This window comes from Macaca thibetana, chromosome 4, assembly GCF_024542745.1.
Source record: "Macaca thibetana thibetana isolate TM-01 chromosome 4, ASM2454274v1, whole genome shotgun sequence".
Lineage (NCBI taxonomy): Eukaryota > Metazoa > Chordata > Mammalia > Primates > Cercopithecidae > Macaca > Macaca thibetana.
This window is the reverse complement of record NC_065581.1, coordinates 1,178,284-1,201,477: the sequence shown is the minus strand read 5'-3', so window position 1 is coordinate 1,201,477 and position 23,194 is coordinate 1,178,284. Positions and strand designations below refer to the sequence as shown.

The 23,194-nt window shown below is 44.5% G+C and overlaps 1 protein-coding gene across 1 annotated transcript; it reads right to left on the bottom strand.

Annotated features, from left to right (window-relative positions):
• Window positions 1-2,348: 2,348 nt before the first annotated feature.
• FOXQ1 (forkhead box Q1) lies at window positions 2,349-4,419 on the bottom strand. Its single transcript, XM_050788818.1, is given in 2 exon segments — window positions 2,349-3,706; window positions 3,709-4,419. Coding segments are annotated over 2 exon segments (1,212 nt in total). The 5' UTR covers window positions 4,414-4,419; the 3' UTR covers window positions 2,349-3,199.
• Between the last annotated feature and the right edge of the window lie 18,775 nt (window positions 4,420-23,194).

Here is a 23,194-nt window from a genome sequence, read left to right as displayed (position 1 = left end):
CCTGGCCACACCCCGCATCCCGCAGCCCCCGCGTCGGTCGAGGGTCACTCGGGTGCCCCTCGGCCTGGTGTTTGCGCAGCTGGGGCCGGGTGCCTTTGCCCGGGATGGGATCTCTGGGGCGGGGGGAGGAGAGAGGAGCGGGCGGGGGAGGGGTGGGCGGGGGGGGGGGGGGAGGAGGGGTAGACAGGAGGAGGGGGTGGGAGGAAGGGTGGGCGGGGAGAGGGGGTGGGAGGAGGGGTGGGCGGGGGGAGGGGCACAACCCTGCCCTTGGCAGATGGGGCGCGGCCAGGCCTGGGGGCCTGGGCACTGTGAGCCCCGAGCCCTCCTCCCGTGCCTCCGAGGAATGCAGGTTTTTGGGCAGTTGCTGGAAGGAGCTGTTGGGCTCGAGAGGTGCCACGGCCACCGCGACGCTGCTGCCTGAGGCCAGGATCCTGCAGCCGGACCGAGCAGCCCCTCCGAAGGCCGCCATGCCTGCCGCGACGTGCGGTTCCGCGGAATTCCAGCTTCCCCTGAACTAAAAGCAGCTGTGCAGCTTTCTGTGTTCACTGAGAAAACGGGAGCTGCGCCGTAGCCTTTCCTTCTGGGCTGCCTCCGGCCCAGCACCGATAAACCGAAACTCCCCAGGGCTGGGTGTGTGAAGGAGGGACAAGGAGGGGACGACAGCCCAGGACCCTCCAATCCCCCCGCCCCGCTGGCCCAGTGTGATTGTCCTGGCCATGGGATACTGAGCTTGGAACTGGTCTTGAAATAGGGGTGCAAAACTCATGCGACTCTGACAACTTACAGTCCCTGGGGAAACAAAGAAGGGGACCAGAAGCTAGGAGGGGACAGCATTCTACCAGACTCCAGGGTGTTCATTAGCAAGGAAGGATTTATTTTTTCTTTTGAGGGCAGGGCGGAACAGCTGTGATTTTTGGAACACTACCTTTGTCTTTCACTTTGCTGTTTGTGTGTTAACACGAATAAATCAGAAGCGACTTTAAATCTCCCTTTGCAGGACTGTCTTCACGTATCAGTGCGGAAAAGAAAACAGTGGTTTTACAAAAAAGATATTACAGTAGGCTGCACTTTTCCTCTGTGGGTGAGGCACACTGTGGGAGAGACATGGTCCCCTGGAACCAGAGGTGGGAAGGACAGAGCTGGCTGACTCCCTGCTCTCCCGCAACAACATGTTGAGGTCTCATCATTTCTACCCAGGGCACCCATCGCCCCCTGCCCCTAGTTGCTGGTCTGTTTCAGGTTTATTTTGGGGTCTGATTATTGGTCCTGTGGGTGCAAAGGTCTACCTCTTGCCATAATTCAACCCTATTATTATCACTCTTTATGACTACTAAGTAGATGTAATCCAAATCAGTCGACTCATCATCTGTTAACCGGACTTAGGGAAGATTGTTTCTCTCCCATTCCGGCCAAAAGAGAGCATCCTGAAATAAACACCACCCTCCTTCCCCACCTCATTATATGTAGAGCTCAAATCATCCTCCTGTCATGGGTAAGATGGCACCTACCCAAGAATGGCAGCCATGGCAATGAGGCCTGTTTCTAGTCTCTGCATTTCCCACAGTTTGTATTACTCTCTAGAATTTTGCAATCCATGCATTGTTAAAACAGTATTGCCTAGGAACCTACTGAAGAACAGGTGTTCACCACTGATGAAAATCCTCCCTTACATTTGTAATATGGGAAACTGGCTCTCCCTCTCTCCAGGTGGCATTTTCTCTTCAGACTGAGATTGAAACAGGCAGGACACTGCCACCGCTTCAAGTGAAATCTTTACAAGTGAAATCTTTACAGGGAAGAGTGAAAAAAATACTACCCATTGGTTCACACCCAACTGAAATTACACATTCCTTAAAAGGTGGATGGTTTTGACAAAAACACTGTGACATTTAAATTGCTCTTGAAATTGCCCTGAAGGAACCTTTGATGTGTTAAGATAGTTTTATGACAAAATTAAGTTTCCAACTTTTTGAGCCCCAAATCAGAACCAATTTACCTGAAAATATCTATTTGACTCTAGGCTTAAGAGCTCAACTTGCCTGCTGAAGGATTCTTGGGGGAGAGAGGGACACTTCCCCCTCATTTGTTCTGGAAACGCTTAGGTGACTAATTAGAGGAGTAATTGGTCTTCAAGTTTTAAAAAGCCCATGAATGGAAGTTCTATCTGGAAATTTGTTCAGCACTGTATCTCATAAGGAAATGTGCAAGCCCATTCTATAATACCTTTATCGAATTATTCAGGAAAATACTTTGATCTCCAAAGGAAGTTTCTTGAGACCGAAACCTGAGTCCATTTTTTGGGGGGAGGGGGGACAGACATAAAAATCTCTCCACTTCCAACCCATCACCACAATGTGTTAAGTCAGTTGTGAGTTTTATTAAAAAATAAGCACTATGCTTGGGTTTCATAAAATTTATACATGAATATGTACAGAGACACAAATAAAATAATATTAAAAATAAAAATCACACTTGCTTTCAAGTGGCAGTGGTCCTGGCACCCCCACATACATAATCAACTTTTTCTTTAAAGAAATTGCTTGGCCCAAGGAGACCACAGTTAGAGAACCACTAATAAAGCTGTAGCCCGTTGCCTGCAACATTTTCAATTCAGGTTTCAAAAATATATAAATAATTTAATTACAAAACCCAACTTTTTTTTTTTTTTTTCTCTTTTGGCACAGTGAAGCATTGGTCAATAGCAAGAAATGACTGAAGAGTCTCTGACGTGTCTCTCACACTCAGTCATACCTGGAAACGCCACATACGTACACGGATGAGGGCTCAGAAACCCCAAACAGTAGTCATATCATTTATAGTGTGGAAAGGTTCCCTGATGCACTTAGAGGGGAAGGGAGGGACATAAATCAATGGAAGGTGCGACAAAAACAGTAGGAATAAGAGGAAGCCTGGGCGTTAAAGACAGACAAAAAAAGTCCTTATGAAGGGAAGGAGGGACAGGCTTCGCAAAGAAACGGACACAAGAATTGCTTTGGTCCTCTGTAAAGTTACAAAAGACAAAGGAAAATATCCTGGACTAAGTTCAAATACTCCTGTCAAAATGCTTTAGCTTTAAGGCACGTTTGATGGAGATTTTTAAAATTCATTTTCCTCTGGATTGAAAGTGCAAAGTCCGCGGGCCCGCGTTCCCGCCTCCCCGACGGCGCGCACTCGGCGTTCCCGAGCCCCGCGGCGCGGCTCAGGCTAGGAGCGTCTCCACCGGGTACGGCAGGTGCGGGCCCGGGCGGCGGACCGAGGCCGCCTGCAGGGCCGCGGGCAGCCGCAGGGGGCAGTACAGGTGCGCGCCGCCGGCCGCCGGGCCTCGGAGTGGCTTGGCGGGGGCGGCGGCCGAGAGGGGCGCGAGCAGGAGGGGCGGCGCGGCCGGCGGCACCTCGGCCCCGCGCGCGCCCAGCAGCGCCGGCTCGCCCGCGCCGTACGCGCACAGCGGCAGCAGGGCCCTGCCGGGCGCCGCGGGGAGGAGCGCGGGGAACGCGGGCAGCGGCGGGCAGGGCGCAGCGCCCCACTGATGCGGTGTCCCGGGGGCCGTGTCCCTGAGGCGGCGGCTGCGGAAGGGCTTGCTGAGGATGCTGTCGATGGCGAAGGAGCTGGAGAACTTGCGCGCGGGGCTGGCGCGCTCCTCCCGGCGGGCGGGCGAGCGCGTGCGGGGCGAGGCCGGGGCGGCCGGCGCGGGCGGCGGGGCGGCGGGGGGAGGCCCGGGGCCTCCTCGGGCCGCAGCCCGGGCGCGGGGGCCGGCGCGCGGTGGCTGAGGCGCTTGCGGCGGCGGCGGAAGACCCCGTCGGCGAAGGTGTACTCGCTGTTGGGGTTGAGCATCCAGTAGTTGTCCTTGCCCCAGGGCCGCGAGGGGTCGCGCAGCACCTTGACGAAGCAGTCGTTGAGCGAGAGGTTGTGGCGCACGGAGTTGCGCCACCCCGTGTAGCTGCCGCGGAAAAAGGGGAACTTGCCCATGAGGTACTCGTTGATCTCCGCCAGCGTCAAGCGCCCGCCCGCCGAGTCGCGGATGGCCATGGCGATGAGCGCGATGTACGAGTAGGGGGGCTTGGGCCGCCGCGTGTACGGCTTGCTGCGTGCGCCCTCGCCGCTCCCCGCGCCGCCCGCGCCTGGCCCCGCCGCCCCGGCCTCCGCGCCCTCGGCCACCACCGCTGCAGCCGCTGCTGCCGGGACCTCCTCCTCCGCGCCTGGCCCGCCGCCCGCGCTCTGTTCGCCGTCACCCGGCGGATCTCTGGCGCCGCCGCCCGCGGCCGGGCTGTTGGCCGCGCAGTCCCCATCCGAGCCCAGGGAGTCGTCTCCCGCCGCCGACAGCGGGGACGGCGCGTCGCTGCCGCCCGCACCCTCCAGGTCACTGCCCGGCTTGTCCCCGTGGGCCGCGCGAGGGGCGAACACCTCCAACTTCATGCCCGCGCACCCAGTCCCTCCCCGGCGTCGTACCCTCTTCTTTCGCGCAGTCTAGGGAAGCTGGTGCCAGGGAAGGGGATGGCGATCCGGGGCCGGGGATCTTCGCCTTTTTCTCCCAGGAGCTCTACCCTGGTCTTCCGAGACAGTCACTTTTCCGGAGTCCTCTTCCGCTGGGCTTTTTCTTTGGAGGGGCTGTGAGTGTTGGATGGACTAAGGGGCGGAGAGGGAGGAGTTGGGTGGGTGTCGCCTTCGCTTCGAGGTTGAGACTTTGGGGTGAGTGTCTGCAGGGGCCGCGGTTCCACCCTCGGGGGCCCGGGCGCGCCCGGCTTAGAAGGCTTTCCTGCCCGAGAGAAGCAGCGTGCGCATCTGCTGCTGGTTGAAGCGCCCAGGAGGGGTTCTGCACTGGCGGTCCCAGGTCCCGTGCGGGCGTCTTCGGGGCACGGAAATGGTGCCGGACGATGTACGTGCCGCCGTGGGGGAGGGTCCGGCGCCTTCAGCCTTGAGCACGCGCGGAGGCGAGTCCCCAAGGCCGCTGCGCCCGCAGCCGCCTTCCCGCCCCCAGCTTCGGGGGCAGCATCTCCCCGCTGGCCTGCCGCGGCTGCGTCTCGCCTCCACCTTCGGGCCGGCCCAATATAACCCTGCGGCGGCTCCGCGGGGGCGGGGCCTGGGCGCGGACTGCAAGGGGTGGGGGAACGAGGTGGCCGAGGTGGCGGCGGCTCTCCAGCTCCCCACCGGGTGCGCACCAGGAGGAGGCCACACTGCAGCGCGGCGGCAAAGTCGCTGGCGCAGGTTGTTTGTTTTGGGTTTGCAGGCCCCGCCTTCCTCCTCCCGCCAATGGGGAGCGCGCGCGCCGCTGTGGGTTTGCGCGTGTCTGTGAGTATGCGTGTGTGCGCGCGCGGGGCCGCCCCGCCCGCCGGCTCCTCTGCTGAGGTGTGGACCCCAGCCCCGGGCAGCCCGCGAGGGCTCCCTGCGCCCTGGAGTTCGGTGACGCAATTTAGGCGAGTGCGCCTGGTTGGGGGGACACGCCACGGTTCCCCCAGGGGGACACCTGAAGGGGCTGGGTCCAGGGGAGCAGGGACTTTGCTCGGGCCTAAGCTGCATGCAGCCTATGTGCTTCTGTAGTAGTGAAAATCGTGCTAATTACGAAAGCAAACTCCTGTCGTCACTGCAGAGGTGCTGAACAGAAAGTGCACAGGACGCTTTGCAGTGACCTCTTTCGGGAGCCTTGTCCTATCAGCTCCTTTCAAGGACCATCTTGTCTTTTCCTCTTGTTTTAATGAATACACTCTTGGGCTTGAAATTGTATGCGCCTTTTTGGATGACCTTGACTCTTGCTCACTAAATGGGCTCCGACTTTCACTTTTGTCTTACTTTACCTTTTTCTTTACCTGGCTGGTGGCTCCTGGGGGAGGACAGCAGCGTCCTCCTCTTCCCCTGGGGCGGCTGTGTCTGGCGCAGGGTGCCGGGCTCTGCCTGCACTTGTGTCCCTGCGGAAGCCTCAGACGCCGCCGAGCTCAGGCGCTTGGTTCCCGGGATCTGACAGTCAACAGGAACGACGGGGAGGGCGCGTTCCCGTGGGCGGGGGCAAGAACGCAACCGGGTCACGGCCATTTCTTTCCAAGATTCCATTGGGACTTGTGCTGTGACCTCACTGGCACCAGTGTCGGACCATCTCGAAAGGGGGGACCGTTCCCCACCCCAGGGCGCCCGGGGCGTGATCCCCGCGCGGCGTCATTAGTCCAGGGAGCGGGCGCCCCGGCCCCGGGAAGGTGCACTTCCAGCCCGCTGCCCTGCCACGCCGAGTTTCCTCCTTTTTCCTGCCTTTGTTGCACAAAAAGCGACGGAGCCGCGAGTAGGTGGGAGCTCACCTTTGATGTTTATTTTATTACTTTCCACCATTTGTGTTGAAAACGTACACAATCCTCTCTTATCTTTATTCAGGGAGTTTTGAAGGCATTCACAATGGGGCGGGCAACATGACAGCTTCATCCACAGCTCTGTTATTTTTGTACTTGGGGAAGGATCGCGTTCCGAGATTAGACTGACTGTATTAAGTATGCGCTTCGGGAGCCACATGGGGAATGGCTTCTTTCTGGAGGGGTCTCCTCAGCTCTAGCCTTGGAGTTGATGGTTCCCTAGACCTGGAGAGGGAAGTGGGATGGGACTATATATATATATATATCCAGGTAAAGAGGCTTGGATTTGGCCAGGGATAAAAGGCATTCGTAATGAATGTTATTCTCTCTTGAACGCTGGGGTTGGGCAGGGCAGGAGGGCACATGACTATTTGATGGGGAAGGTAAACCCAAGGAGGGTTGAGGTGGGACCTGTGGTCCCTACAAAGTCCAAGGGAGGCCTCTTTGAGACTCCAGGGCTAAGGCGTCCTGCCACCAAGAAATGTTGGTCGCCGCCAGGGACGGTGTCTCACCCCACCTCCATGTCCCACTTTCCCCCTTTCTTACCCAACCTCCTCCCCTCCCCAGCTGCAGGGGACCCTCTCCTTACCCTGATCTCATTTGGGGAAAGGACCTGCCCCACTTATTATGCCTACCCTGTGGGCTGCTGTCTGCAAGTTTGGAGCCTGAAAAGGTTGGAGGAAAGGGGGTGAGGTGGAGGTGGGTGAATTCTCAGCTGGAAACTTTTTTCTGTTTTTAGAGTGACTTAGGCAATGCGCAGGTGGGAGGTTGCTTGCAGCCACCTAAGTGGACTTTGAGAAGGAAGACGGCATGGCAGGCCGTGGACCACCTGGATAGGATTAAAACCAAACCAAACCAAACCAAACAAACAAACCGTACCTCAGCTAGAATGGAAGCTCCACGAGAGCAGGGTTTTCTTTCTTTTTTTCTTCACGGCTGCATTCCCCTGTCCTTGCCACATGAATGTGCCATTTGCTGAGGATAAAATGATCGTCTTCTGTTAAAATCACAAATAAAACTGCTTTTTCCGTTTGTGGTTGATGTCAGTATCCATTTTAGCTGTTGTTTTACAGCCGGGAAATCATTCACCTTTTGCGGCTATCAGAGAAACCGGGAATGTATGGAGAAGGGCATGTCTGTCCACAGCACCCTCAAGGCTCAGTACAGATGCTGCCAAAAGTCACGTGCATTTTTTTAAAGTTTCCCAGAAGTGCTTGGATATTTCTGCCCCTTAATTCCCATTCCTCGGGGAGTACATTGATGGGTTAATAAAAAATGCCTGCAGGTGGAGCTTGACCAAACACTTGCAGGTAAGAAACACCTCTTAGCTCATTTTCCCCCTTGCCCTTTAATTTCCGTGGAGATAAGTGAATAAACTATGGCAAAGGATAAGTTCACATTTCCATGATCTCATGACGTCCCTGAAGTGGTGATTTTAGGCAAAGGAAGATAGTGCATGTATCTCCGGGTGCCCAGAACGAACTTAATTAACTGTGGAAACGATCTGCAAATTTAATGCTTTCCATAATTTGATAGTGCTTCACTGACCTAGTTCTTAAACACTAATCTTGGGAAGAAAATAATTTAATTCCTAAAATACCTAAGGTGACTCCCTGTGGAAAAATTGATGACATGCCCTATGCATTAGAAGATCGCGCAGGCTCCCAGCCCAGAGGGACTGCAGAACCATCCGGATCACATCCACCCAGCAACCTGGAAATAGTTTTGACTTTCCTGTCATGTTAACCTCTGGATCTGAAGAGAGGGTAGACTTCACATTGCCTTCCCATGAGGACCTGGGACTCTGGATAAAACTACAGTATAATGCTGTGAAGAATTGAAGAGCCTTAGGCATAGAGACCAGGCTAATGTTGAGAGTCCCAGGGCAAAATGCATGGCTTTGAATCCTTGCAGAGTCTCCCTTGGGGCATGGAGAGGGCCTTGACTCAGGCCTCCAGGTCAGGTGGCAGTGAAGGGCCTCTACAGTGATAAAGCCCAGCTCCCTCTTTACTTTTCCTCTTAGTGAAAATACATGGGAAGAAAAGGAGTGCTTTGTCGAACTCTGTTCTAGTCCATTTCATGATCTGTTTGATTCTTTTGGTAGATGCTGAACACTGGAAAAATCCTGCAGAGATTGAAGGTGGGTGTGGGAGTAGACAGAGAAAACTTAGGCATTTTTACATATCTATATTTTTACTTCTTTCCAAAAATGTTTTAATAGGGTCAGGCTCCTTTGTTTGTACATTTTCCGTGTTTGTTTGAACAGTCCCCATTTGGTTTCCTGAGCAATGGGCATGGTTTAATCCAAAAATCCCAGGATTTGGCTGGGCATTACTGACCAGATGCAAAACCAAGGGCTGTGCCTGAAGTGTTCTTTTGAGAGCTCAGGGATTATAAGCAGCGAGAAAGCCATTGGGTACCCATTGAATTAAGTAGTTATTGGGTGGTGGGTCCTGGGAAGTGGAGAGGGGCAGGGAGGTAGGCCTGATCATGGTGGAAAAGAGAAAAAAGAAGGATAAAAGGAAGAGCAAAGATGTGCAGATACAAAGCGAGATCATCTACAGTACGACAAAGGTTAGAGGTCACTGAGAATGCTGCCTGATTGTGCCACTCAGAGACAAAATCCTGCACGCTCTAGCACCGTGTGTGAACATTCCCACATAGGAAGGAAAGCCCCAGGGCTGATTTGTTACAAGGCGACAGCTTAGATAGTGAGATCATGGAGTCCATTCTTCAGAACTGGCTAGATCTTAGGAACCCTCATTGTCTAGTTTTAGTCCAGTTTTTCTATTACCCGAAGTTCTTTAAATTTTGCGTTTTACAAGCAGAACAAGGAGATTTAACTTCTGTTTGCAATGAGTGATCCAGTCCTCTCTTTTTAACTTTGAGGCTGTAACCATGCACAATAAATTAGAAATCAGACCTTTCCTGGTATGTATCAAAGAAGGAGACTGTCCTTCTATGAAGAGAACTGACTCACATCCTTGGGGGAGCTCCATCACCATGCTGTCATACAAATCCGGGCAAAAGAGGGGCAAGTGCCAAATGAGAGCCAATTTGGTTACACGAATATTAAGATGTACAAACAAAACAGAGTCTTTGCATGGCTTCCCATGGAGCTGGGGAAGGGTCTATGTCCCTTGTCTTGGCCAGTAGTCCCTCAAACCTGGTTTATGCACAGTCTAGGTTTATGCATTTGGAGTGGATATGGGGGGGAGCGGTGAACTCTCCCATTTAACTCCAGAGAAGGCATTGCCACTCTAGGTAGGTGTGGGCTTTGGAGACAGATAACCTTGGGTTTGTATCTCTGCTCTACCAGGAAAGTTACCAGACCTCACCTTTTTTTAATCTAGAAAAATAGCAGTTGTATGGATTTTAAAAACTGAACTACTAGGTTCTAGGCCCTTATTAAATGTTATTTATGTCTCTCATTCTGTTTCATACTTGGAAACTTATTTTCGAGGGGTATACTATCTTTGTAAGCCCAGATAGGCAAAATCTTCGGCATTAATCACCAACGTAAACTTTCTGGGTAAAAACTGGAAAAGTGAAAAATAGTTCTTGGAGGAATGAGAAATTTCTTGGGGTTGGTCATTTAATCCTAGTCTGTGGCCAATACCTAGTTGGTGTTCTGGAAATAAAAAGAAAAGTCAGAACCCTTTGCTTCAATTGTGAGCAAGCCCCTTATTCAAAATTTGAGCGGGAGTTTAGTGCACAGTTACTCAGAGTAAAACCCATGCTAGAAAATCATGAAGGAACAATGTGAGGAAAATTTCTTTTTCTTTCTTTCTTTCTTTCTTTCTTTCTTTCTTTCTTTCTTTCTTTCTTTCTTTCTTTCTTTCTTTTCTTTCTATCTGCCTATCTATCTATCTGCCTATCTATCTATCTGCCTATCTATCTATCTATCTATCTATCTATCTATCTATCTATCTATTCATTCATCCATCTATATAGTTTTTATTAGGCAAGATTTCAAGTATGTATAAAAGTAAAGAGAATGGCCTAATAAGTAGTGTTCATTGAGAATAGTGTTCACTGATCCTGGGGTTGTTTATTGTTTCTAGGACATTTTTTGATTTGTGTCTCTATGCTGAATATCAATCACATCAATGTCATTACTTATTTGCTTTATCATTCCTCTGTGTGTGTGTGTGTGTGCGTGTGTATCTCAATCTTTCTATTCTTATTTCAGAATCTCAATTCCTGTTTTATTACTAACAATGTGATAACTGAAAACAGTTTGAATTTTACTTGTGGGCTTTGTTTCAGTCAAATTACCAAATTTTAAAGTAACTTGAGATAATTGTTCTCTAGCGATTAAGTCATCAACTTGATATTCAGTGTCTTAGTCTACTTTTTGCTGCTGTAACAGAATACCTAAGACTGAGTAATTGATAAAGAAAAGACATTTATTTCTTACAGTTCTGGAGACTGGGAAGTCCAGGTACATGACATTAACATCTGGCAACAGTCATTCCATGATGGAAGGGTAGAAGGTGGAAGTGAGCACAAGGAGGGAGGGAAGAAGGGAGCTAAAATGATCGGGAACACCATTCTCACAATAACATCATTAATTCATTCATCAAGGCAGAGCCCTCATGATCTACTTACTTCTTAAAGACCCCACCTCTTAACAGTATTTACAGTGGCAAGTTTTCAAGACAAAAACTTTGGGAGCACATTTAAACTGTAGCCTTTAGTTAGCATCATCTGGTCCATTTCATTTTTTATTTCCTTCATTTGTTTAACGAGTAAGTAATATTGACTTTTTTTTTTCTGAAGAGACAGGATCTCTCTATGTTGCCCAGGCTGGCCTCAAACTTCTATGTTCAGGCTATCCTTCTACCTCAGCCTCTTGAGTAGCTGGGACAACAGGTATGTGCCTGGCTTGAATATTGACCTGGTTTTAAAGTCAAAGTTATAACCTGAAGCATATTCAGGGAAATTTAGTTTTTATCCATATTTTTCCACCTTGTTCCTTCCTCCACCCTGTAAGTAACCATTTGATAAAATTTTTAAAATTACCCTTTATATTAGTTTGCTAGGGCTGCCAAACAGAATATCACAGACTGGGTAGCTTAACCAACTGAAATTTATTTTCTTGCAGTTCTGGAGGCTGAAAGCCCAAGATCAATGTGTTGGCAGGGCTGGATTCATCTGGGATCTCTCTCCTTGGCTGACTGTCCTCACACAGTCTTCCCTCGTGCATGTGCGCCTCTGGTGTCTCTCTGTGTATCCACATTTCCTTTTCTTATAAGGCCAGCAGTCAGATTGGATTGAGGCCCACCCTAAAGACCCCTCAGTTTAATTTCATTACTTCTTTAAAGACCTTCAATCCAATCCAGTACAGCACTGAGGTACCGGGGGTTAGGACTTCAACATATACATTTTGAGAGGACACAACTCAGCCCATAACATGTTTCTATTTAAAATAACTAAGCCAACATAGATGTATTTTTATATGCCTCCATGTAGGTAGTGTTAAAATTTTATATACAGTTAGTTCTATCTACTTTATCTTCTTAACTTTTCAAAAAATCCTGGAATTCACTCCATGGCAATATATAGAGATACTCTTATTTGGAAGACAATATTTTGACTGTTAATTGAGCACAGAATTTTCTGACATTGAAGGAAATGTATTGATTTTTTCATTTGGCTTTATGACTTCAAAGATGGTAGGAGAGATATATGAGCCATAAAAATGGACAACCGTGTATGGTTGGAATGCCTTTGAGGTCCTCATGTGTACTGTCCTCTGACTTCATGACCTTTCTTGTTACATGGCCTATTTCCCCATGTAAACCAGAGACAAGAACATACATAAAAACAGCTTGGCCCAGAGACATGCAGTGCATACATGAGGTAGGACAGTATTCTGACCTTTTCAGAGGTCAGCGATGCTATCTGGGCATCGATATCACAATATGAAGACCTTGGCAGGTGAAAATGGAAGCTGTGTAGTGGGTGGTACATGTTGCATGGTACGCAGAAGGTCTTTATAAAATGGTATGCCCAGTTGTTCATGAGAACAGTTGGTAGCTTTATTTTTTAAAAATTATATATTTTTATTTTTGTAGATTTGGGGATACACGTGCAGTTTTGTTACATGGATGTATTTCATAGTAGTACAGTCTGGGATTTTAGTGTAACCATCACTCAAATAGTGAACATTGTACCTATTAGGTAATTTTTCAGCCCTCACCTACTTCCCTCCCACCTTTCTGAGTCTCCATTATCTATTAATTTCATATGTCTGTATGTACACATTAGTTAGCTCCCACTCGTGAACGAGAACATGTGTTAAATTTGACTTTCTGCTTCTGAGTTATTTTACTTAAGATAATGGCCTCCAGTTCCATTCATGTTGCTGCAAAAGATATGATTTCATTCGTTTTTATGGCTAAGTAGTATTCCATGGTATGTGTATACCACATTTTCTTTATCCAATCATACATTGATGGACAATTACACTCTTTATCCAATCATGTATAATTGTCCGTCAATGTATAATTGGATAAAGAAAATGTGGTATACACATACCATGGAATATGTATATACCACATATACATATAGGTTAGTTCTGTATCTTTCCTATTGTGAATAGTGCTGTGATAAACGTATGATAAACATATACATGGAATATGTATATGCCACGTATACATATAGGTTAGTTCTGTATCTTTCCTATTGTGAATAGTGCTATGATAAACGTATGAGTGCAGATATCTTTTTATATAATAATTTATTTTCTTTTGGGTAGATACCCAGTAGTAAGGTTGCTGGATGAAATAATTTGATTTTTAGTTCTTTGAACAATCTCCTCACTGTTTTCCATAGAAGTTGTATCAATTCGCATTTCTACCAACAGTATATAAGCATTCCCTTTCTTCCACATCCTCACCATTTGTTATTTTCTGGCTTTTTAATAATAGCCATCCTGATTACTATAAGATGATCTCTCATTGTGGTTTTAATTCATATTATCTCTGATGACTAGTGATGCTGAGCACTTTTAAAATATGCTTATTGGCTATTTGTAAGTCTTCTTTTGAAAACTGTACGTTCGTGTCCTTTGTCCACTTTTTAATGAGGTTGTTTTTTACTTGTTGAATTGTTTGAGTTCTTTATGGGTTCTAGATATTAGTCCTTTGTTGGATTCATAGGTAGCCAATATTTTCTCCCATTCTGTAGGTGGTCTACTCACTCTGTTGATTATGTCTTCTCCTGCGCAGAAGCTTTTTAGGTTTAATTAAGTCCTATTTGTCTATTTTTGTTTTCGTTACATTTGCTTTTGAAGTATTAGTTGTGAATTCTTTGCCTAAGCCAATATTCTGAAGAGTTTTTTGGCCAGGTGTAGTGGCTCTTGCCTGTAATCCCAACAGTTTAGGAGGCTGAGGTGGGAGGATTGCTTGAGCCCAGGAGTTCAAGAGTAGCCTAGGCAGCATAGTGATACCTGTCTCTACAAAAAAATTTAAAAAATTAGCCAGGCATGGTGGTGTGCACCTGTAGTTCTAGCTACTTAAGAGGCTGAGACAAGATAATCGCTTGAGCCCAGGGAATTGAGGTTGCAGTGAACTATGTTTGTGTCACTGCACTTCAGCCTGGGTGTGAGAGAGAAGCCCCATCTCTTTAAAGAAAAAGAGTTTTTCTTACGTTTTCTTCTATAGTTCTTATAGTTTCAGATCTTACATGTAAGTCTTTAATCCATCTTGAGTTGATTTTTGGATATGGTGAGAGATACAGGTCCTATACTTACGCATATGGCTATCCCAGTTTTCCAGCACCCAGCATCATTTATTGAATAGGTGCCCTTTCCCCAGTGTATGTTCTTGTTGCCTTTGTGGAAGATCAGTTGGCTCTAGGTATGTGGCTTCATTTCTGGGTTTTTAATTCCATTCCATTGATATATATATATATTTATCTGTTTTTAAACCAGTACCATACTGTTTTGGTCACTATAGCCTTGTAGTGTAATTTGAAGTTAGATAATGTGATGCCTCTAGATTTGTTCTTTTTGCTTAGGATTGCTTTGGTTATTTGGGCTCTTTGGTCCCATATGAATTTTAGGATAGTTTTTCTAATTTTGTGAAAAATGGTGTTGATATTTTGATAGGATTTGCATTGAATCTATAGATTGCATTGGGCAGTATGGTCTTCTTAACAATATTGATCCTTGCAATCCATGTGCATGGGATGTTTTTCATTTGTGTCATCTGCAATTTCTTTTATCAATGTTTTATAATTTTCTTGGTAGAGACCTTTTATCTCCTTCATTAAATGTATTCCTCAGTATTCAACTTCATTTTTATTTTTGTAGTTATCGTAAATGGCATTGAGTCCTTGATTTGGCTCTCAGCTTGGTCATTATTGGTGTATAGAAATGCTACTGATTTTTGTATGTTGATTTTGTATCTTGAAACTTGATTGAATTCTTTTATCAAATCTAGTGGTAGTTGGAGGAGTCATTAGGGTTTTCTAAGTGTAAGATAATATCATCAGCAAACAGAGATAATTTGACTTCCCCCCTTCCAATTTGGATGCCTTTTATTTCTTTCTAGCGCCTGATTTTCTGGGTAGAACTTCCAATGCTGTGTTGAATAGAAGGGGTGAAAATGGGCATCCTTGTCTCGTTTTAATTCTTAGGGGAAATACTTTCAACTTCTCCCCATTCAATATGGTGTTGGCCATGGGTTTTGTTGTTTTGTTGTTCTATACCTAGTTTGTTGAGGGTTTTTATCATGAAGGGATTCTGAATTTTATCAAATGCTCTTCTGCCTCTATTGAGATGATAATATCGTTTTTGTTTCTAATTCTGTTTATGTGGTGAATCATATTCATTGATTTGAATGTATTGAACCATCCTTGCATCCCTGAAATAAATCCAACTTGATCATAGTGCGTGCTGTGGTTTTAGATGATCTGACCATACATCTCAGTTGCTCAGAACGATGTCTACATGTATCCTCTGTGCCATTATTAAGATGGTCTCTTTCCCCTTTTAAAAGCATCCTGGGACAACAAATTCTATAGGCACACTAGTTTTAGAGGTCCAATAAATAAAAAGTAAACTTATGGTCTCTGCATTAAAAATATTAGGGCATGGCTTTCTAAGTATGGCTTAAAATCTGAGTTCTACACTATTCCTAATTAGTTCTTTGGCAAATTCTGATGCTAAGCCCAAATCTACCTGTTCTAGGGTCTCCTTTATCCCTTTCTTAAATGATCCTGTGAGCCTTGGACTTTAGGGTTCAAATTTAGCCTGGAAGACTTGTGATTGTCTTTCAAGAAGTTGTCAGCTACTTTGTAATTAACTCAACCTTCAAGGATGGAAGTTGTATTATTACCTGAAGTAGACTGTACACCAGTCCATTGGTACACTATGACTACCTGGAAAGGGTTGACAGAATTACATAAGGCTACATCACTAAATGGGCATAATTTTAACACTGAGTATAGTGCTGAAAATCCATGCTGGCAAGGCAGACTGAATTAGCATTATATTTGCTTGCAAATATAAAAATAACCTGTCTTGCATAATACTGACAATATTTTGCTCTAATTCTGCCTTCTGAGCTTAGTGAAATTCCTATAACTTCTTTGCCAAGTTATTTCCAACCTATAGGAATGCAGACATCTATCTATATTACTATTACTTTCATATACAAATAGAATTGCATCTCAAGCTTACATCCTTAACTTTCAAAGTCCTTTACATGTAAGTTTTTTTTTTTTTTTTTTTTTTTTTTTTAACATTGCCTTTACCATTCACTTACAGTCTGTGGGGCCAACTTTGTTGTCAGGCCAGATTATAATCAAGCTATTCTTTGTTGAACCAATATGCCCTCTCAGGGAATGATTGTAATCAATCTATAGTTCTACCATTTAAAAATTCCCTATCAGGGAGTTTGAATTATGTTTCCTTCTCCTTTATTTTTGTCTAAGCTCTATTGTTTTTTGAGCTAGAATTTTCTTTGAGCTGGAAAATTATCCTAATCTTGGTTAATAAATATTAGACTAGTGCTAATGATACTACATTAATATAGAAGAATGTGCAAAATATGATATGCAGTTGGACTTAATGAAGAATAATGGGGTATTTAAGAGTGTTCAAAAATTCACAATTTCCACAAAGCTTCTATCTAATTCTTTAATCTTGGTAAAATTAAACTGAGTATTGATAGTGAAGCAATAATGAAAAATATGAGGATGTTATAATTCCTTTCATGGAAAATGTTTCAGATCCAGAATCAAATCCTGACATTTAGATTTGACCTTGGGCAGTACCTTCTTTACTGGGCTAGAAAAAGGTTAAATGAGATAATGATTGTGAACTGCATTGTTGCAGGTTGGGTTCTGCCAGTTCTGATGGCCTATTTCCAGATTTTTATCTTAGAGACAAAGAAACCTCTATCTTATCTAAATCTCTGTTACTGTGGAATTTAATTATGTTGGAACCTAAGCCCAACTCACAAATGGTCTCATCTACTCTTATCATATAATTTTTTTCTGTTACTTGGCATTTCATAGATTGTGAGTTAAATCATGAGTTCTGTGATGGTAGAGATCATTCTTTATGCTTGCATATGTCCGGTAGTATCTGTCACTTTAAAAAGTTACTCAGTTTACATTTTTAATTGAATAATTTACCACATAAATCATGTGTTTAAAGCATGTAAAAGACTTTATGTTGGAAAGTTTCAAGTTGTTATAAAAGTAGATAAAATAGTGTAATGGGTTCCTGTGTACTCAATATCCAGCTTCAACAATTATCAACTGATGGCCAACATTGCTTTATCTTCCCTTTCCCCTGCTGCCTACATTTTTAAAAGACCAATATCGGACATCATATAATTTTATCTGTAAATTTTTTGCTGCGAACTTCTCACAATAAGAATCCTTAAAAACAAGCATAATGACAATAACATATTCATACCTATAAAATTAACAGTAATTTTTTAATGTCATCAGATACTCAGCGCATGTTCAAATTGTCACTTATCCCAAAAATGTTAGATGGTTTAAAAATCAACTTTATTAAGGTATGTTTTACATACAATAAGATCTACCTATTTTAACAGTACATTTAAATGAACTTTGACAAGGGCATACACTCCTATAACTACCATCATAATCAAAGAGAATATTTTGATTCTACAAAAAGCTGTCTCATCTTCCTGTAGACAATTCCACCTCCCCACCCCATTCTTAGCCCCAGGCAACAGTGAATCTGCTTTTTGTTACATTATCTATCACAAATATACATGTATGTGTGTGCGTGTATACATATACATATGTAATATACTATATTATTTTATATTTTTATATATAGCCACTTAAAAGTTTTCCTGCTTATAAATAATTTTTAGCAATTTGATTATGTTGTTATTTGTGTTTATCTATCTTGGATATCACTGAGCTTCTTGGATCTGTGTGTTAATTGTTTGTATCAGAAATGGCAAATTTTCAGTCACAATTTTATCAAAAAATTTTTGTTTTTGCCACCTCCTCTCTGTCTTCTTGGGCTCCAATTGTGTGTATGTTTGATGGATGCCATGCCACAGGTTGCTGAGTTTCTGTTTTTGTTTTTGTCTTTTTTCCTCTCTGCTCATTAGCTGAATATTTTCTACTACAGTGTCTTTGTGTTCACTGATCTTTCTTTTGTACCATTTGATCAACTGTTATGATTATACAGTGAATTTTTCCCTGCAGAATTTGTATTTTTCTTTTCTAGAATTTCCATTTTAGGCCGGGCATGGTGGCTCACACCTGTAATCCCAGCATTTTGGGAGGCTGAGGTGGGCAGATCACGAGGTCAGGAGTTTGAGACCAGCCTGACCAACATGGTGAAACCCCATCTCTACTAAAAATACAAAAATTAGCCAGGTGTGGTGGCGCACGCCTGTAATCCTAGCTACTCAGGAGGCTGAGGCAGAAGAATCGCTTGAACCTGGGAGGCGGAGGTTGCAGTGAGCCGAGATTGCACCGCTACACTCCAGCCTGGGCGACAGAGTGAGACTTCATCTCAAAAAAAAAAAAAAAGAATTTCCATTTTAGTCTTTTTAATATTTTTCATTTGTCTCTTCAGTATATTCATGTTTTCTTTTAAAAAGTTAAATATATTCATAATAGCTTTTTAAATATTATTTTCTGCTGTTCCCAGCATCTCTGTTAAATCTGTTTCTTTTGACTGATTTTTCCTTTTGCTATGGGTCATAATTTAGTGACTTTTTGCATGTCTAGTAATTTTTTGCTGGATGCAGGACATCATGAGTTTCTATTGCTGAGTATTTAGATACAGTTGTCTTCCTTAAAAAATTTTGAAATTTGTTTTGGCAGACAGGTAAGTTATATGTTTACTGATTAATCTTTGCTAGACTTGCTTTAAAGCCTTTTTAGAGCAATTCTAGAATAGTCTGTTCTTTAGGGCTAAGTTAGCTCTAATACTGAGGTATGATCCTTGTGAAATCTCTACGTATTGCTCTGAGTATTCAAGAGGGTGTGTCTGCTCTGGCTGGTTAGAATTTGCATGCCTCTCAGCCTTGTGCAAGTCTGGAAATGGTTTTGATTATAGTTCTCAGTTCTTTGTCTAGCCTTGTGGATCTCCCCGCTCTGAATGTACAGATTAATATTCAGCCAATGACTCAAGGGGCCACCTGTGTAGATCTCTGTAAGTCTTTCTTTGCACAATTCACTTGTCTCTGCACTTGGCTCTACCATTTCCAGCTGGATCAGCCTCTCCAAACCCTAATCTGTTTCTCTTCAACTCAGGGAGATTGTGATGCTTTTCCTGGCCTCCCCTGTCCCTTTCATGCGGTTTAAAAGTTGCTCTTAGGCAGAAATCCAGGACAATTGTAAAACTCAGCTCCTTTGCTTTCTGTTCTAGGATCACAGTCTTACATTGTTTGATATCCTGTGTCTGAAAAAGATGTTTTTAAACATTTTTGTGTAATTATCTTTTTGTTTTGGAGGGAAGAAAATTCTATACCAGTGTCTTCTTCATGGTCAAGAATCAAAGTCACACATTTCAAAAACCATTTATGCATTTTGAATCAGGACTCAAATAAAGTATGCATGTTTATATTAGTCAGTGTGTCTTTCTACCTTTATTTACTAAGTAATTAAGTCAATCCTTTACCTTTCACTCTCTCTCTTTTTATTTCCATCCTCTTTTGTTGAATAAAACCTGAAATGTTTGTACAGTTTCCAACATTCTGGATTTTACTGATTGCATTCCCATGATGTCTTTTAACATACTCCTCTACATACATTTCCGGTTAATTGGTAATTGCATTTAGAACCTTGATCATATTCAGATCAGATTTTTTAAATAAAATTACATTAAAGGTATTGTTTGCTTTTCCATCATGAAAGGAGCCCGTATTGTCTCTCTTTTTGTAATCTTAGCAGCTACTGATGCTCCATAACTGGATCAATGCATGCTTTTAATTTGCTAGTTTATCAGACACTGGGCTTTAGCTAGGTTCACTTTCTAGACCATGCAAATGGCACTATTATTTCTAGCTATGAACTTGTTTTCAAAATATCAATTACAATGATACATTGGAGCTCAAATACAAAGTAGATTTTTTTAACTTGCTCTAAAAAAAGTTGGCCAATTTTTACCAATTGGCAGGAGGCCAGCCTCAGTTATATTAATCCATATGTGACTTTCAAGGTTATGCTGCAGCTAAAGTTGGGCTCAAGTGGTACTGCCACGAGAGAAGGCACCCTTGGATCGCCTTCAGTTAAACAAGAATGGCTTTGCATATTAGTCATAAGGCAGGGATGCTTTTGTAGTGCTTAAGGGTATGTACAAGTTGTTTGTAGTCTAAATTTACTTAAGTATTTCCTTTCATGCTAGTTTATGGGGCTGATTTAGGAACACAGGATTTTCCAAGCAAATGTGAGTGTCTGTCCCAGCTCTCGTACTAGTAAGCATGGGATTATTTATTCCTACAAAGCACTTTCTCTAATGCCCTTTCACATCTTTTTCCTTAGGATGTTTCTTTGATATCATCAGCCTAATTCTGTAAGACATAGAAACTTGGGCTCAGAAGATTCAGGGCTTGGAGAAGGTCATTTAGCTGGGTTCCCTGCTTCAGTCTCCGGATGGCGCTAGGTTCCCTTCTTCAGTCTCCGGATGGCGCTAGGTTCCCTGCTTCAGTCTCCGCATGGCGCTAGGTTCCCTGCTTCAGTCTCCACATGGCGCTAGGTTCCCTGCTTCAGTCTCCGGATGGCGCTAGGTTCCCTTCTTCAGTCTCCGGATGGCGCTAGGTTCCCTGCTTCAGTCTCCGGATGGTGCCACACCTGTGCCCCATGCCCTGAAACACGGTGGGAAAGGTCTCCTCAGTCTCCCCACTCACCACACCTGTGCAGAAGAAGCAACCTGTATGTTGGCATGTCTTCACTGGGCCGCTCAATAAGTCGTGTGTGTAGGATACTCCTGTAAGTGGCTCTGAGCTGTGCGGGCAGGTGTAGGCATACTCCTGTAAGTGGCTCTGAGCTGTGCGGGCAGGTGTAGGCATACTCCTGTAAGTGGCTCTGAGCCATGCGGGCAGTCTGTCTGGTTCCTCGTACTAAGCTACAGGTACCCCTTGTCCTTCTGGAATGCGCCCAAGATCTTTTGTCTATTTGGTAAAGCACAATGTTGGTTTCTCAAGCTCTGTGTTGTTTGTTTTTGGAGTATTGTGGTATTGGTATTCCTTCCTCCACACACTCCAGGTACATCTTAGAGGGCAATCTTTTTCTCTCCAAGTTAAAATATTTGTTTAGTGTGGGATTTTTCATCTCAACTTTCTGGAAACTATGTTTTAAAAGCTACTTCAGCCATCTAAGCTCAGGTGTGGTGACAACCTCTCAGAATTGATGTGGCTAGGCCTTGGCACACTGCCACGCGAGACCTGATTTTCTTTGCTTCTTTGTCTCACTCTCTTAAGGGAAGTAAGACTCGACTTTATTTTCACCATCATGAAGAAGTACGGTAGCCGTCCAGCCCCGATTGTGGGAATAGCCTTACTCCAAATTCTCTGACTAATGACACGAACTAATGAGATGCTCTGGAATTCTGTACAACTCAGTGTTCTGTCTGGGTCTTCCCACCTGTCTGCCTCCCTGGAGGAGGAATGGTATAGAAACATCTTCTGTAAGATGCCATGTCCCGTTTGTTGATTCTAAAACGATGGTCGTTAAATGTTACTGCATGAAATGGTTTGTCTTGGCTGGGGTTTCCCTGAGACACAGCCTGAGAGGGGCTGTGCAGGTAGTTTATGTGGGAAGTGATGCCAGGGAGCAGAAGTCAGGAGCAGGGGGAGGAAGGCAGGGGAGGGAAGCAAGGAGCCCTAGGAAATGGATTTAGGAGCTGTCTGCTTTTCTCTACAGGGGTGAAGACTTTTCCATGATTTCATCTCACTTTGGCAAGGGTGGTCCATTGGGTATTAAGCCTCTGTACTTCCGGATTTCTCTGGTGTGAGCACCTAGAGGTCCTGGCAGACATCAGAGAGGGCTGGGGTCGAGATGCTGAGCAGCTGCATCTACAAAGAGCTGGTCACAGCAGAGGCTGGAGTGAGAGGTGGACTGAGGTTACAACCAGATGAGGAAGATTAGGGTGAGAAGTAGGCTCAGGCTAGAATGAGGTGGGCTGAGGCTAGAATGAGGTGGGCTGAGGCTAGAGTGAGGTGGGCTAAGTGAAGCGTGGTAGTTCCCACAGAGAGGTTAGATATTTCATTGGGGGAAGGGGAGACAAATGTCAGCATACATATGTTTAATTGAAAGCATCTCACATTTTTACAGATTTCAATTTATATGGATAGCTGAGTAAAGAAGAGAGTGTTGGCATTAATAGTGCTGCTTAGCAGCTCCCTCTCTGGCATTCCATTTCCATGTGTTAAGGGTTTAGTGTGGATATGGCCGTGGCACTGGAAGCAGTGCGGGATCCCATAGGGAATGCAGAATTCAACAATAACGGTTGAGGGCTGCAGGGTTTACCCTGGCGCTGATGCAATTCCAGCAAATTGTAGGTCCTTTTCGATATTGTCTTTATCTTTTACTATTTTTAAAGGCCATTTAAGGATTGTATGTAAGCAATGAAATACTATTCAGCCATAAAAAAGAATAAAACCAGCTGAATACAGGTTAACTTGTACAAATTCCTGTGATACAGTATCACATTTTCTTCATCCATTCATCCATTGAGGAATATCTAGGTTGATTCCAAATCTTGGCTATTGTGAGTAATGCTGCAATGAATACGAGAGTGCAGATAGCTGTTTGACATGCTGATTTCCTTTCCTTTGCATAGATACCCAGTAGTGGGATTGTTGGATCATATTTTAAATTTTTATTAAAATTTAAAAAATTGTTCTATTTTTAATTTTTTGAGCAATCTACATACCATTTTCCATAAGGGCTGTGCTAATTTACATTCCCACTGATGGTGTATGAGAGTTCCTTTTTTCTCTGCATCCTTCCCAGCATTTGTTACTTTTTGTCTCTCTGATAACAGCCATTCTAACTGGGGTGAGGCAATATATGATTGTGGTTTTGATTTGCATTTCCCTGATAAATGATGTTGAGTATTTTGTCACATATCTGCTGGATAGTTGTAAATCTTCTTCAGGGAAATGTCTATTCAGGCCCTTTGCCCATTTTAAAATTGGATGATGACGATGATGATTATTTTTGCTGTTGAGTTGTATGAGTTCCTTATGTATTAAGAGTATTAATCCCTTGTCAGATGCATAGTTTTCAAATGCTTTCTTCCATTTTGTAGGTTGTCTCTTCACTGTGTTGATTGTTTCCTTTGTTGTATGGAAACTTTAGTTTGATGTAATCCCATTTGTATGTTTTTCCTTTTGTTGCCTGTG